The sequence below is a fragment of the Rhinolophus hipposideros genome (genome assembly GCF_964194185.1).
Source record: "Rhinolophus hipposideros genome assembly, chromosome: 23".
Taxonomy (NCBI): Eukaryota; Metazoa; Chordata; class Mammalia; order Chiroptera; family Rhinolophidae; genus Rhinolophus; species Rhinolophus hipposideros.
Genome location: NC_138069.1, coordinates 30,757,468 through 30,772,033, shown reverse-complemented (window position 1 = coordinate 30,772,033; position 14,566 = coordinate 30,757,468). Strand labels below are relative to the sequence as shown.

The 14,566-nt window shown below is 39.7% G+C and overlaps 1 protein-coding gene across 1 annotated transcript in view; it reads left to right on the top strand.

Annotated features, from left to right (window-relative positions):
* Positions 1-14,298, top strand: part of ATP10B (ATPase phospholipid transporting 10B (putative)) — a 155,632-nt gene extending 141,334 nt beyond the window's left edge. The window contains exons 22-24 of the mRNA XM_081035315.1: positions 705-809; positions 8,409-8,596; positions 13,573-14,298. Of these exons, the coding sequence (XP_080891441.1) occupies positions 705-809; positions 8,409-8,596; positions 13,573-14,023 (744 nt within the window). The 3' untranslated portion in view covers positions 14,024-14,298. The remainder of the gene's footprint in view (positions 1-704; positions 810-8,408; positions 8,597-13,572) is intronic.
* Positions 14,299-14,566: the final 268 nt, after the last annotated feature.

Sequence of the window (14,566 nt, the reverse complement as noted above, 5' to 3'; positions counted from 1 at the left end):
AGCTTTTTGCAGTGAGCAACAAGACGGGAGTCAAGGAAATGGGCATTTTGTGCTTTGTTTGAATTTCCTGACTTACAATACCCTCCCTGGCCATGCCTCTGTTTGTCTTTCCTGCTCAATCTTTTGCTCCCATTTGTGTGCTCAACAGACCTACCATCTAGGACTATGTGCAGTTCTCCAACCCACCATGTTCAACCTCAGTTCTGGCTTTTGGCTGGACTGCTCTTCTCCCTTCTCTTCAAGAGATTAACTCCTCTTATTACGGTCTAAGCTGATATACCCCTCTCCTGTACTCCCAAAGTACCTTGTACCTGCCTCCATTATAGCATTTACCCCCTTAAATTGTACTGAATTTCCCCACCAACTAGACTGTAAACTCCTTGAAGGTGGAGACAGACAGAAGTATCTTTAGCAATTGGCATGCCTGGTGGGTGCTCAATAAATTATTTGTTCATTCATTCCAAATGTTCTGGAATTACCATCATGGCTTCCTGTGAAAATGTGTCGCTAAGTAATTTAGCCCGTCAATTCACGCCTCATCTTGTCTATTCTGTAGGTCAGTTCCACACGGATGACAGCTGGGTATCTTCTCCCCATTCTTCCCAGCCCCCCACCCTTCCCTGATACTTTATAATCACCATATCAACGCCAAGGCCTTGAGCCCATGGGTAGATCTGCAGTGCCTGTTTGTTTCTCCTCTGCAGACCTACAAGGACTCTGATATCGACGTCTTCACCTTTGGGACATCCATCAACACCATCTCCCTCGCCACCATCCTCTTGCACCAAGCAATGGAAATGAAGACCTGGGTAAGTGCCCCTTTGGCTTAAAATTTGTGTTCCTGTTTGTTGACCACGTTCAGATTTCTGAGTTGTTTTACTTTATATATCATTGATCCACTTGATAAATACATACTGCGCTCCTACCTGTGTCCCTCCTATACAGGGATGACAGAGGTATAGAAGATAAAACTGTTGGCCTCAACACGCTTAATCATCTAGCCAGGATGATGAAACTAACATATATGAAACAGATTCCTAATCTTTCACCCTGAAATGTAAGGGGGAGCATACCTCCCTCGTAGCTATTAATAATTGATATTATTAATAATATCAATTAGTTGCAAACATAGGTATTAATTAAAAAATTCAGGAATGTCTTCAGAAACAAGGAGAATATTAGACTGACCATATTTGACCATGCTTTCAGGGAGGTATGCTTCCCCTTAAATTTCAGGGTAAAAGATTAGAGATCTGCTTCCATGTAACCACATCTCAAGCCCAAATATCTCATTTTAGTATCTGAAAAGGAAACGCCCGCTATCTAATTAGGTTCTTCTAATCAATAATTATAAAAACAAAGACCTTAAAATTATATGCCAGCTACCTAGCTACATGAGTTTAAGTATGATATTAACTTCCCAGAATGCTTCGTGTCCAGCAGAGTTTTTGTTTTGCTTTTATTGAGATATAACTGACATACAGCACTGTATAAGTTTAAGGTGTACAACGTAATGACTTGACATATATATTGCAATGATGGATGTTAACTAAACTTATTGTGGTCATTTTGATTATATATATATATATACATAAATGAAAACTATATATCTATATATATTTTGTTTTCATTCCCTTTTTACAGGTATAGAAATAGATACAATAAGGTTAAGAAACTTGCCCCAAGTAGTTCAAGATAAGCCAGTTGAAACCCTGGCAGTTTGACTCTTGAGCTTTTAACCACTGTGCTAATAGTGTGAGGAAATAAGATTCGATGGTGTGAGAGACGACTTTATAGAAAGATTAGTCCTTAGCCAAGCTGAAATGGCTCTTTCTGAAAAACATACATATTAAAAATTTAGAGAACTGCCCCAAGTTGGCTCAATGTGTTCCCTGCATTCTCCAAGGGAACTTCCTTCTCCATCACAAGCAAGACCAGGCCCTGACATGCTAGATGGTGGCTACCCAGGGCAACTTTCAGATCACACAGTTCCCATTTTGAAATGCCCCTCTGCTACAATTCGTGCCAGTCACAGACAGAACAAAGTGATAAAAACCAAAAAGGCATAGCCAAGCTTAAGTACTAGATAAATTTCTCCAAGAAACCCCGGAAGAGGCTGCAACACACGAGGGAGGGAGAGGTAGTGGACAGGCTCCAATTACAGGCTTTCTGGGAGCCAGGATAGGAAGCAGACATGGCAGAGGGGAGTATGGCTCCTGTGGGGGAAGCCCCATTCACTGCGGGGTCCTGGGCTCGAGAACACAAGCTGAAAAAATAAAACATGACGAGCATCTGGAGTTAGTTTTATCAGAAGCTGTGAGGAAGGGAGACAAGAGCAAAGGTGTAACTTTCATACTAGGAACCAAGCCAAGCTAAGGAAACTTTTAGAACTCTTGAAATTGAAAAGTGGTCACTGAAATTAAAAATGCAATTTGTGGGATACACTCTAGATTGGACACTGAAGAAGAGTAAATGGCCAAATGGAAAGGTAGTATTGGGACCTCATCCAGAATGCTGCACAAATTGGCAGAAGTAATTAAGAGGAATGGTAGCTTGAGTGGGTAGCCCCAGAACTCACATCATAGGAGTCATCGAAGAAGAAAAATGAGAGACAGCATGGTAGGGAGGCAATATTTGAAGAGAAAATCATTAAGAATAAAAACGAATCAAAATAAATCTGTTTGTGTTACCTGGATATATCATAGTAAAAGTGTACAGTGTAAAAGACAGAGACAAATGTAAGGTCTACCACAGATTATGGACAAGTTCCTTGAAAAGGAACAGCAGTTGAACTGACAAACAACAGAAGCTAGAAAACAATCGAGTAATTATCTTCAAAGACCTGAGAGAAATAATAGAAACAGCCACACTATCATCACTTAAGTCTAGGGCAAAATAAATGACATTTTCAGATAAATAGTTTATGAGGTTTATCATCCATAGACCCTCCCTCACTAAAAGAAGGACTGTAATTCTGCAAGAATATACAAGCTACAACTGTAAGAAATATGCTGATGAGGAAAATATATGTATTAAAAATTTACCAACTGCCCCAAGTAGGCTCAGTGTGTTCCTTGGTTTCTGTTCAATGGGTAATTTATGCAAAAGCTTTCATTAAGGACAGCAAGAATCTAGAAATACATATGTACCTGTAAATTTTTCCATAAACATCTACATTCATTTAGTACCTTAAAATATTAAGGTTAACCATAAAGGAATGGAAAGAAATAAAAGATACAGGAACCTATCCATTCTGTAAGATGTGGGGAAGATGAAAAAAGGTAAGAATAAAGAAAATGACGACACACACACACAAAAATAATAATAAGATCTTCAAATAAATCCAAATATATCAGTGCTCAAAAAATGTAAATGCCTTATTCACCTATTAAAAGCAAAAATTATCAGATGGAATTTTTTTATCCAGCAAATACAAGGAGAAATGGAAAAACTCACAATTATAGTATGAAATTTTTACTCTCCTACTATAAGAAACAAATATAGATCAAATAGACAGGGAAAAAAAGATACAGAAGCTTAGAATTAATACACTTGATTTACTATAGTTAGATCTTTAAAATCCTGCTCCAAACATGCATCTATTCAAACACACAGACCATTCATCAACAATTAAAAAGACCAAATTCTGAATCACAAAGGAATTTGAAAGAATCAGTATCATAAAGACCATCTTCTCTGACAACATTTAGGTTATAAACAAGCAATAACAAGACAGCCAAACGAACCCAACATGCTTGGAAATTTCAAAATGCACTGCTAAATAATTCATGAGGTCAAGAGCAAACTACAGTGGAAATTATAGTTGTGGCCGAATGACTATAAAAATACATATACAAATTTGTGAGATGCACCTAGTTTTATTCTTAAAAACAAAGAGATAAGAAATCAACTTGAGGTACTTAAAAACTTACCATGTAAACCTAAAGAAAGCAGAAAATGAAAAAAATAAATAAATCAAGACAACCATAGAAAGAATAAGACCAAAATTGAGCTTCTCAAAAATCTAATGAGGGGCCGGCCCGGTGGCTCAGGCGGTTAGAGCTCCATGCTCCTAACTCCAAAGGCTGCCGGTTTGATTCCCACATCGGCCAGTGGGTTCTCAACCACAAGGTTGCCAATTCAATTCCTCGAGTCCCACAAGGGATGGTGGGCTCCGCCCCCTGCAACTAAGATTGAACACGGCACCTTGAGCTGAGCTGCTACTGAGCTCCCAGATGGCTCAGTTGGTTGGAGCATATCCTCTCAATCACAAGGTTGTCGGTTCGACTCCCACAAGGGATGGTGGGCTGTGCCCCCTGCAACTAGCAACGGCAATTGGACCTGGAGCTGAGCTGAGCCCTCCACAACTAAGATTGAAAGGACAACAACTTGACTTGGAAAAAAGTCCTTGAAGTACACACTGTTCCCCAATAAAGTCCTGTTCCCCTTCCCCAGTAAAATCTTAAAAAAAAAAAAAAATCTAATGAAAACTAACATCTAGCAAAACCAATCCAGGAGAAGACACAAAAACACCACAGAAACAATAGTACGAATGAAAAAGACTAATTATAATCAATTTTTAAAAACAGTTTTAAAATATAAACGAAGTTGATATTTTTTTATGTAAAATTTACCAAAACATAGTCAAGATCATTCAGCAAACTCTATAAACCAATCACCATTAAACAAATTGAATTGGTAATCCTGTTCCCAAATTCATCATGCCCAGAGGATTATAAAGGTGAGTTTAACAAAACTCATAAGGGACAGATAATCTTGATTTTACACCAAATTTTTCACAGATGAGAAAAATAGGAAAGACAGGTAATTGTTTTTTATGCCTAGAACAGCCCTGATATCAAAATTGGCATGGACAGTTCAAGGAAAGAAAATTACAGACCAATCTCACTAAATGAACATAGAAATAAAAATTCTAAGTAAATTATTGGCAAAGCAACTCAGCAGTGTGTTAAAGACGATAAAACACAACCAAGGAACTTTTATACCCTGTCAATAGACTGTAAAGTGATACCTCCACTCTGGAGAGCAATCTGAAAACAGCTAGAGGAGTTCAAGTGCTCATATGTTATGACACAATTCCACTTCTAAGTATGCACCCTAGAAATACTCTTACATGTGTATACATGGAGGCATGTACAAGAATGTTTACGTATGCCATTGTTCTTAATAGAAAAAAATAATGATGATTGGAAAGAGCCTAAATGTTCATCAACAGGAAAATAGATTGTGGCTTTTTTATATAATAAAACAGTTAAAATGAATAAACTAGAGCCATTTCTATCAACATGGATAAAACCCCCAAAGCATACTGACTAGTTTAAAAAGTTACAGGGGAAAGATGTACATGATAAAGTATAAAAGCATCCATAAACATAGCTACATAAACATGTATAAAATACGATAAGAATGATGAACACTGGATTTATGTTCAAGATTAAAAAGAAAGCATTTGCAAGGGATACGTGGGTGCTTTAAACATATCTATAAAACTTAATCTTTTAATAAAAATCTGAGGCAAATATTACATAAGGTTACATTTGATAAAGCTGGATGTTGGATACATGAGGTTTATTGTCTGTGTGCCTGAAATATTTAATAATAAATTGCATTTTTTAAAAACTAGCCGAGATAGTTCCCACAAGGAAGTCTGCCCTCTATGATCCTCTTAACTATTGTGTTTTTTTTTTTAACCTTTCAAAATGCTCTGCAAAATATAATTAGTCCTTGATTGGATTTTAAATGGGTGATAAAACTAAAGATTCTGTATCTTCTGCCTGATCACGCAGCCCACTTTCTCAAAGCACTGAGTCCATCTGCTTCGAAAGAGGGACCGTGTTCCTTTCACTCACCATCCAGCATCATTAATGCACCTGATGCATTTCTAGAGCAAGTATCCCCATAGTTACCGGTGATTTCTGGTGCTCTTGAGAAAGGACTCAATTACTAGCATTGTTATGAAAAATGTATTTCTTTTTTGAAAGTGCTTGAAGCATGGGGATAGTCAGTTTCTTCCCTTGATAGAAATCTACCATGAATTTTAATGGCTGTGTCAGTTTTCACAGTCCCCACCAAAACAATCGAAGAAAATTAGCTAACTGCTTTCTTCTGGAATAGGGGCTGGATTGTCCACATCACCCCACCCACTGAAAACAACTGAAAATAATAGATAATTTTCTTAAAAATCACCACCTTAAACGCATAAAAGAGCTGACAGGATAGCAAAGACAAAAACCTCTGGGAAAAGGGGATTCTAGAGACACAAACAGCCTCTGTTTCCTTGAAGCTGTTTTCAATCCCTCACAAAAAACAAAACCTGAACTTTTTCTCAGTCTTGACCAAGCAAAAGTTTCAGAAATCAAAACCCAGGCACCCAAGGTGGGAGTCTAATAACAGACCGCATTAAATTAGGATCCCCAAAGGCTAGAGCTTAAGGGTAAGGGGACACGCAAAAATGGACGTGCCTGTGCACCCTCCCCAGCAGGGACTGCAGATTATTCCCACTGTGCCGCGCAGGGCAGGGAGAACCCGTGTAAACAGCCTCCTGGGAAACGAGCATGGGCTGACCTCATAACAGATTTGCAGCGCAGGCTCGTATCACCTGGGTGAGCCAAACTCTAGAGAAAAGTGTCTCATCCTAAATCTCAAATCGTCCCTATTAACTTTTCAAGGGCAATAAGCATCACATATTCAAAAATAACCAAGCTCTCAAGGAAACAAGAACTCATTAGTGAGGATCAAAAAAAACAACAACAAACATTCACAACAAATATTTCAAGTTATAGAAAGCTATGTTTACTATGTTTCAAAAAATAAAGAATAAGCTTTAAAATATCTAGAGACTGGTAAGTTATATAAAACAACCTAGCAGACTGGAAAAGAGACCAAAAAAAAAAAAATTTGAGAAATAAAAAATACAACTATAATTTGTCTCAGTGGCTGGCTTAACAGCAAATTAGATACAGCTGAAGGGGAAAATTAATGAACTGCTCAAAAGAAATTATCCAAAATATAAAACAGAGGAAAAGTAATAAATATATAAAATATAGAGTAGTATCTTTAAATGTCTGACATATATTTGATCACTTTCAGAAGGAAATGAGAGAAAAAAATGAGACAAAGGGAATATTTTAAAAGATAAGTGAGTGACTTGAGAACTTTGCAGAAGTAATGAAATGCATCAATCCACAGTTTCGAGGTCAGCAAAACCCAAGCAAAATAAAAAGAAATCCACACTTATCCTAAGGAAACTAGAACACTAAAGACAAAAGTCATAAAAGCAGCCAGGGTATATGAGATCAAGGCCAACAAAACAGATGAAGAATTGCTAACTTCTCAGTAGTGACAATGGAAGCCAGAAGACAATGGGGTGGTATTTTACATATGCTGAAAGAAAATAACTGCCAAATAAGAACCCTATATCGATCAAAAATATCTTCCAAGAATGAGAATGAAATAAAGCATCAGAGAATAGATTACCGGCAAACTCCCACTAAAAGTAATTCTAAAGGATGTACTTAAAGCAAAAGGAAAGAAATTTCAGATGGAAGGTCCAAGAGGCAAGAAGGAATTAAGGCATTGAAAGTGGTAAACATCTAAGTAAATCTTAATGAATAGAATATTGACAGTATTAAACTATAATAATGACATGTGCTTTAAAAAGATGATAGAATTAAAATAAACAGTAGCAATAAGATGTCAGGAGGAAGGTAAATAAAGTAGTCAAAAGCCCTTGTACAATTCAGGAGGAGGGAATAGTAGTTACAAACATTAGACTGTGGTAAGTTAAGATCACTTAATATCACTTATTGAATAATCACTGAAAAAATAGCAATGGAGAGTGTAAATTTCAAACTAGTAAAGGGGGAAAGTAACATTATACAAAACAATAATTTTCAAAGAGGACAAGAATGGGGAAAAGAAAGCACAAAACTAGCAGGACAAAATAAGACTAGACAACAGAAAACTGAACTGCTTTGAACATAAATAAACTACAGCCACAAGTGGAAACAATGAATTCATCACACAAACATAATATTGAGGTTAAAAAAAAAAATCACACAACATATGATTCTATTTACTAACATTTCAAAAACAGTGTCTCTAGAGAAACCTAGAAAGGTGGTAAAACATCAAAGGACAGCTTGGAATTGTCACCAAAGTCAAGGACGATTTAGGGGTTCTTGGGGGTTTGTGTATTCAGATTCTGGGTGATAGCAACATGGCCGTTTAGCTTTATAATGATCATTAAATGGCACACTTTTTTGAACGTTTTTTTAAGTGTGTTGCATTTCCCAAAAAGAGAAGCTTAAAACAAAGCCAAGCAGTGTGCTTGCAGTGCCCCGTCATCTGAGCTATACCTTCTACAGTGTTGACTTCTTTCCTTCCAGACCATCATCCACGGGCTGGTGCTCGTAGGCAGCTTCCTGATGTACTTTGTGGTATCCCTAGTGTACAACGCCACCTGTGTCACCTGCAACAGTCCCACCAACCCCTACTGGGTGATGGAAGGCCAGCTCTCAGACCCCACTTTCTACCTCGTCTGCTTCCTCACACCAGTCGCGGCTCTTCTCCCAAGGTTTGACCACGGGGGCCCTCTTGTTCCTAGAACTACCACTCTCCCCTTCATAAGCCATTTTTGTAATCCAAGAGGCAGGAGTTTGACTCCTGGCTGGGATTCTTGAGGCTATTGTTTCAGTGATGGGGTGCTAGGACAGAAGAACAATGGACTCTAGTCCCAAGTCAGCTACCGAGGAGCCAAGTCACCAAATCTGGCACGGCCTCAGTTGTGACATCTATAAAACAAGTGATAACTCCTATCCTCCTGCTTTACAAATTTTCTTGAGCATTAAGGGATCATTTTGAAAAGCTCTGCAGTCCTTTATTAGCCCAAGAGTCTCACACTCAAATGCCTACAGGGAAAGGCAAACAACCACAGCAAACCAGGAGAAATGCAGACAGGGAGAAAGACCTTGTCAGCTTCACCCTGTCATTGCCACCAGGAAAGATCAAGTTTAGCATTCCAGAGCTTCAGATTTTTCCCCGAAATTCAAATTTTGCATGAAACAGCCTATTTAATATTACTCAAATTTACACACACACACACACACACACACACACACACACACACACACAGTGTATTAGCCAAATAAATCATTCATGCCCAGGGACTAGTTCTAACATTTTCAGCCGAAACCCTCTATATTCACCTATTCCAGAAAAAGAGCGACAATGCCTTGTGTTTCCTTGGAGCTCGCTCTTGACACACACTGTCCTATCTAGCCTCTCATTTTGTTTTTGTTACTTAGAAGTCAGGCACAGCTGTGGTTCTCGTCCCACTTGCTCTTGGGACAACTCAAGTGCCAAGAGGGACCAGGATGTGGCCACAATCCCACCACGCATTCCAGGGGGAGCTGGTTGGCCATTTCGGTGGCCAGTGTTCTATTCTCCCTGCACACTCTCTATTCTCCCTGCACAGTCAGAGCAGTCGGCGCACTTGACAATGAGGTACCCACAGACAAGTGAGCCCCTTTATCCTCACGATGTCACCACTCTGAATATCGAAATGCAGCCACTTTATCATTATAAGCTGTAGTAAAAGCAGGCCATCACAACATTGTGCAAAACATTTTCTAATCCCATATCAGCAGAGTACTTCTTTAATAAGTTTGGCAGGTTGCTTTCTATGCCCTCCTTCCTAAGCCCCGTGAGAACTTTGACCTCTGGTGCAGGGCTGCAGGCTAAAGATAACAAGATGTCAAACACAAATGTTGGTGGGGTTCTAAATGTGTGCTGTGTGCCTGGCCTCCCTGCTTGGTGGCTACTGGTCTCTGCAGCCTCATGTCCCCACTCCCTGCCTCAAACTTTGGGCTCCACACCACCAGCATCTTGTACTTCCCTAAAGGCCCATATGCCCTCTCACCTTTCTTCCTGGGCTCACGCTGTTGCTTCTATCCAGAACACCTTGCCCGTTACCAAACCAACTCACCCTTTGACATTATTTCAGACATTACCAATTCCGAACCTTCCCATGACTTCACCTACATTCCTCAAGCTGAGACACGTCCCCCTCTCTCATGGGTTCCATCACCTGGGTGTATCTCTGTCACCACCTTTATCCCACTTGTTATAAACTGTCTGTTTGTCTTGGTTTGACCATTAACTCCTGGACAGAAGGTATCGTCCTTATCATTACATAACCAACACTTAGCACTGTTCCTGGCACAGTGGCTGTACTCAGATAAATGAGCAATGGATGTTAAAAACCAGAACGATGGATACAACAGGACTCTTAGTATCAAGAAGCTTGTAGTCTAGTGAACAATTCAGACATGTTTGACTATAATACAAGAGTCAAAGAGACAAGTATCCACAGAGTGTCCTGAGAGTGAAGGATGGGAAGCCATTAAGAACAAGCCAAGCCTCAGAGGACACATTTCCCACCAAACCCCTTCACTCCAACCCCTTGGGACACAGACCCTGGGAGAGACAGTGAGGATTGTGCCTTCATTAGAAAAGGGCATCAAATATGAGAGTTAAATACTTTTGTCCACATTTTTCAGATTTAACATGGTTGGGATCACCACCGACCATTGACTGAGCTCCTCTGTTCTGTTCTGTGTCTTACTTGGGGTATGGAAATAAAAAAATTATCAGCCCCCTAGTCTTCTTCTTACTCTTAGCTAGAAAACACACGTGGAGCCAAAATTACCGGCTTGATGAGGATCCTTGAAAAGTATAAAAAGACTATTGACATGTGCTTTGAAAAGACAAGCATTCCACATTACAGCTTGTTAAACAGAGACAAATTAGGAAAAGTTAGCAAATATTTACTTGTTAGTTACCATAGCACACAAGCTAAATCTTTGCTTATTACATAGCATCATCATAAAGTTGAATTTCTGTTTAATTCTGTTTACTAAGTAAAGAGATTTCTTCTGAGAAAGCATTATTTTAATAGTTCCAAGGACTATTGACTTGTAATCTTGAAAAATTAATGTTCATTATAGAAATCTACATACTGGAATGTTTGCTGTAGAAAACTATTTGTTCACTTAAAGTTGTAAGCTATCTTTATCCTAATGGAGATGGATTTCTCTCACCAAACTTGTGATAATTAGCCCACTAACCATGACCTCACTAATCTTGGTCTAAGTAATACAACCCGTATAAAAGAACTGTAGAGATTCTCTCAAACTCAGAACATGCAAATTGTTTTAAGATAAAACAAAAGAAACTAACTTTAAATCACAATGAGTGTCTTAAATAGCTACCATGGATAATACCAGTCCTGGATCTTCTCCTCTTAGCACTAGTCATTCAACTGTCTTGGTTTTTCTCCTTCTCGTTCTTTGTTTTCTTTGCTGGGTTCATGTTCTTGACATGGTATTGGTCAAGCCTTGGTCTTAGGTTCTTTTGTCTTCTAACTTTATAGTCTCCCCATAGACATAGCAACCGCTATTGTGAAGTTAAATATTTTTAAAGATGAATCTCCAATACAAAATTCCCAGCCTTTCTTCTGAATTTCAGATACATCTTTTTAGCTATCTATTTGTCACCTCCAATGGGCATATAAGTCCAAAGAAACTGGGAGACATCGATAATTTAATTCATGATCTGCCCTTTATCACCACTACCATCTAAGAAACCTAGATCTCTCCTAGAGTTTCTTCCATCAAATGCTACCCACTTCCACTTAGGACCCAGGTAAACCCCTGGGAGATATCCTTGATACCACTCACCACCTCGTGCCCATATCTAGTCCATCACCAAGACCTGACAATTCTATATGCTACATATTTCTCAAGTGTATCTACTATTTCCATTTCTACAGCCACTATCATGGACAGGTTATAATCCAAATTACTTTAATAGTCTCCTATTAGGTTTCTAATCCATTATCATTGTGTCAAAGTATAATCGTGTCATGAAAGTTTAATCCTGTCCTCTGTTTATAATCCTCCAAGGGCTTCCCAAGGCCTTTACAATTAAACACAAAACAAAAACAATGGCTCAGTCCTTGCCTGCTCTAACCCTGCCCACCCCTTCTGTGTCATATTTTCCCACTCTTGTCCTCGCTCTCCACATTTCAGCCATTGTACTGGGGACTTGGTTCTCACCCTCTTTTTCCTGGCTACCTCCTCTACATCCCTTAGTCCTTAGTGTCTTCCTCAAGGAAGGCGCCTCATGCCAGATCAGGTATCTGACATTCTCACTGTTCCCTCTGCTTATATATAACTCTGTTCAGGTGCCACATGATAGCAAGAATTCTGTCTGTCTTGTTCTCAGCCTAATCCCCTGGAGCCTGGCCCATTGTAGGGACTTGCCAAGTATTTCTTGAATAAATGTACAGACAAGGAAAAGTGGTGGCTTGGGGGAAAGGATTAAACTGAGAAAAGTCCAGTTTCCAGGCAAGAAGTCGAGTCTTTCCTGAAATATGTATATGGCCAACTGTGCTGCTTCCCTGGGTGAAATGAGAAATAGTGGGGGAAAGTTCACCTGATGCCATGGGTCTTCAGAAACCCCTTGCCCATTGAGAGGTCACCTTGAAGCTATCAGATATAATGGAAGGATGGGAGCCTCTCTACTTATAAGGCTTTAGAAATAAAAGTTTTTGAAAGATCTTTTTGGAAAAGATCTTAGAGGTCTTCTGGACCAATTGGATTATTTTTACATAAAGAAACTGACACCCAGAGAGGGGATATGAGTTGCCCAGTATCACAAGATGGTATATGCTTTCTCCATAGACCACACGATTTTATTTACCCTCTCATTCCTTCCCTTCTCAAACTTGGAACAGGGGAAAGATTCCAGACACAGACAGAGAGAAACTCCCAATTCAAAAGAGAGTCCAAGACAAGCTACACGTAGCTGGGCCGGGAGAAAGGAATCCTGAGTTCCTTCAGGGAGATCTAGTAACTTTTCAGGAGACCTTGAAAACCCATCTCATCTCTTGGTGCCTAAGTGTCTTTATCTGGCAAATTGTGATAATACCGTGATGCTGTGAAGTTAGCATGGCTGATGGATTCAAGAAAAGAATATGTATTTAGAAACTACTTATTAAATTCCACAAAGAGTTGACATTGCAAAACAAGTAAATTTGCCTAAATCAGAAGAGCCCAGAAATAGAATGGACTGCCCTTGTACATGGTAGATAAAAGCCTAGTGATCCAGATTGCTTCGTTCTGACCACAGCTCGACCACTGTGTGGCTCTGGAGAAATCACTGAATCACTCACTGCCTCAGTTTCCTCCTGTGTGACAGGGGAAATAAAAGTACCAGCTGTATTGGGAAAATGAGATAATAATACATAAAGCACTTAGAAGAGTCATAGTACATAATAAATGTTAGCTATTATATATTGTTGTTATTGAATTCCCAAATCCCAGAGGTGCTCAGGCATAGATTTGATAACCGTCAGTCGGGAGTACAGCAAAAAAAGGAGCTTGCCCTGAGTAGGGAATTGGATTCTAAGGTCCCTTTCAATGCTCAAATTCAAGAAGTCAATAAAAATCAGAAAACAGCTTTATTCTGCTATTTCTTATTTCCTACCAGGTACTTTTTCCTCTCTCTACAAGGGACTTATGGGAAGTCTCTGATCTCAAAAGCTCAGAAAATCGACCAACTCCCCAAGGACAAAAGAGACCTGGCAATCCAAAGTTGGAGAAGCAGACACATGCCTGCCCCTGTCCCTGGAAAGGCTCAGCCCACCCACCATCCAGTCCCTGAACAGGACTTGAGAGCCAGCACCTCAAGGAGCTGCAGCACCTCCAAGCAGAAGTGCAAAGAGGACGGGGTGCTGTGTGGAGAGAGAAGCAGTAGAGACCACATGAGGGATGACCCATGCTCAGCAGACTCCTCAGCTAAACTCTCATCTGGAGATCACCTTCTTCCGGGGCCTAGTAGCACAATGGCTTTCGGGGCTGACTCAAGTGGACAGGCTAATGTCTACCAACGCTCAAGCAGGGGCAGCCATCGCCGATCTCAGAGTTCACTGACCATATGAGTGGCTTGCAGAAATGTGTACAAACTCAGAGGAGGCTGCCAATCAGTGGCCTAATTAATCCAAGACTCTTCCTCTCTCCACGCAGGAAAGAATTTGCCATTCTTATTCTGCTCTCCCCACCAGACTTGACTTCCTTAGAGAAAGTGCTGGCACCAAGAGGTTCAACACCAAAAAAAAAAAAAAAAGGACTGGAATCCAGTTGACCTCTAGTTTTCTCCTGCTGCCAGGCAGCACATCTTACAGAGTTTTTATAAAGAGGCCTATGTTTCCATGGCATTGAGTTCTCAAATTTTTTATCCCAGAGATGTTCTTCTGATCCTCTAGATAAGTACAGCCTACGGCCCAGTGCAACTGGGCCGTAAGTTTCTAAGATTCCAAGAAATGTTTTCAACGCAGGTGATTTTTCAGACTATGGAAGCTTGTGGGCTTGTCCCATTACCTCACCCCTCAGTGCCAGAGTTTAAATTTCACAAGAGACCCATACACACAGGTGCTTCATCTTGATTGTATTGCAGTGATGACCATGTTGGGGTTAATAATCCC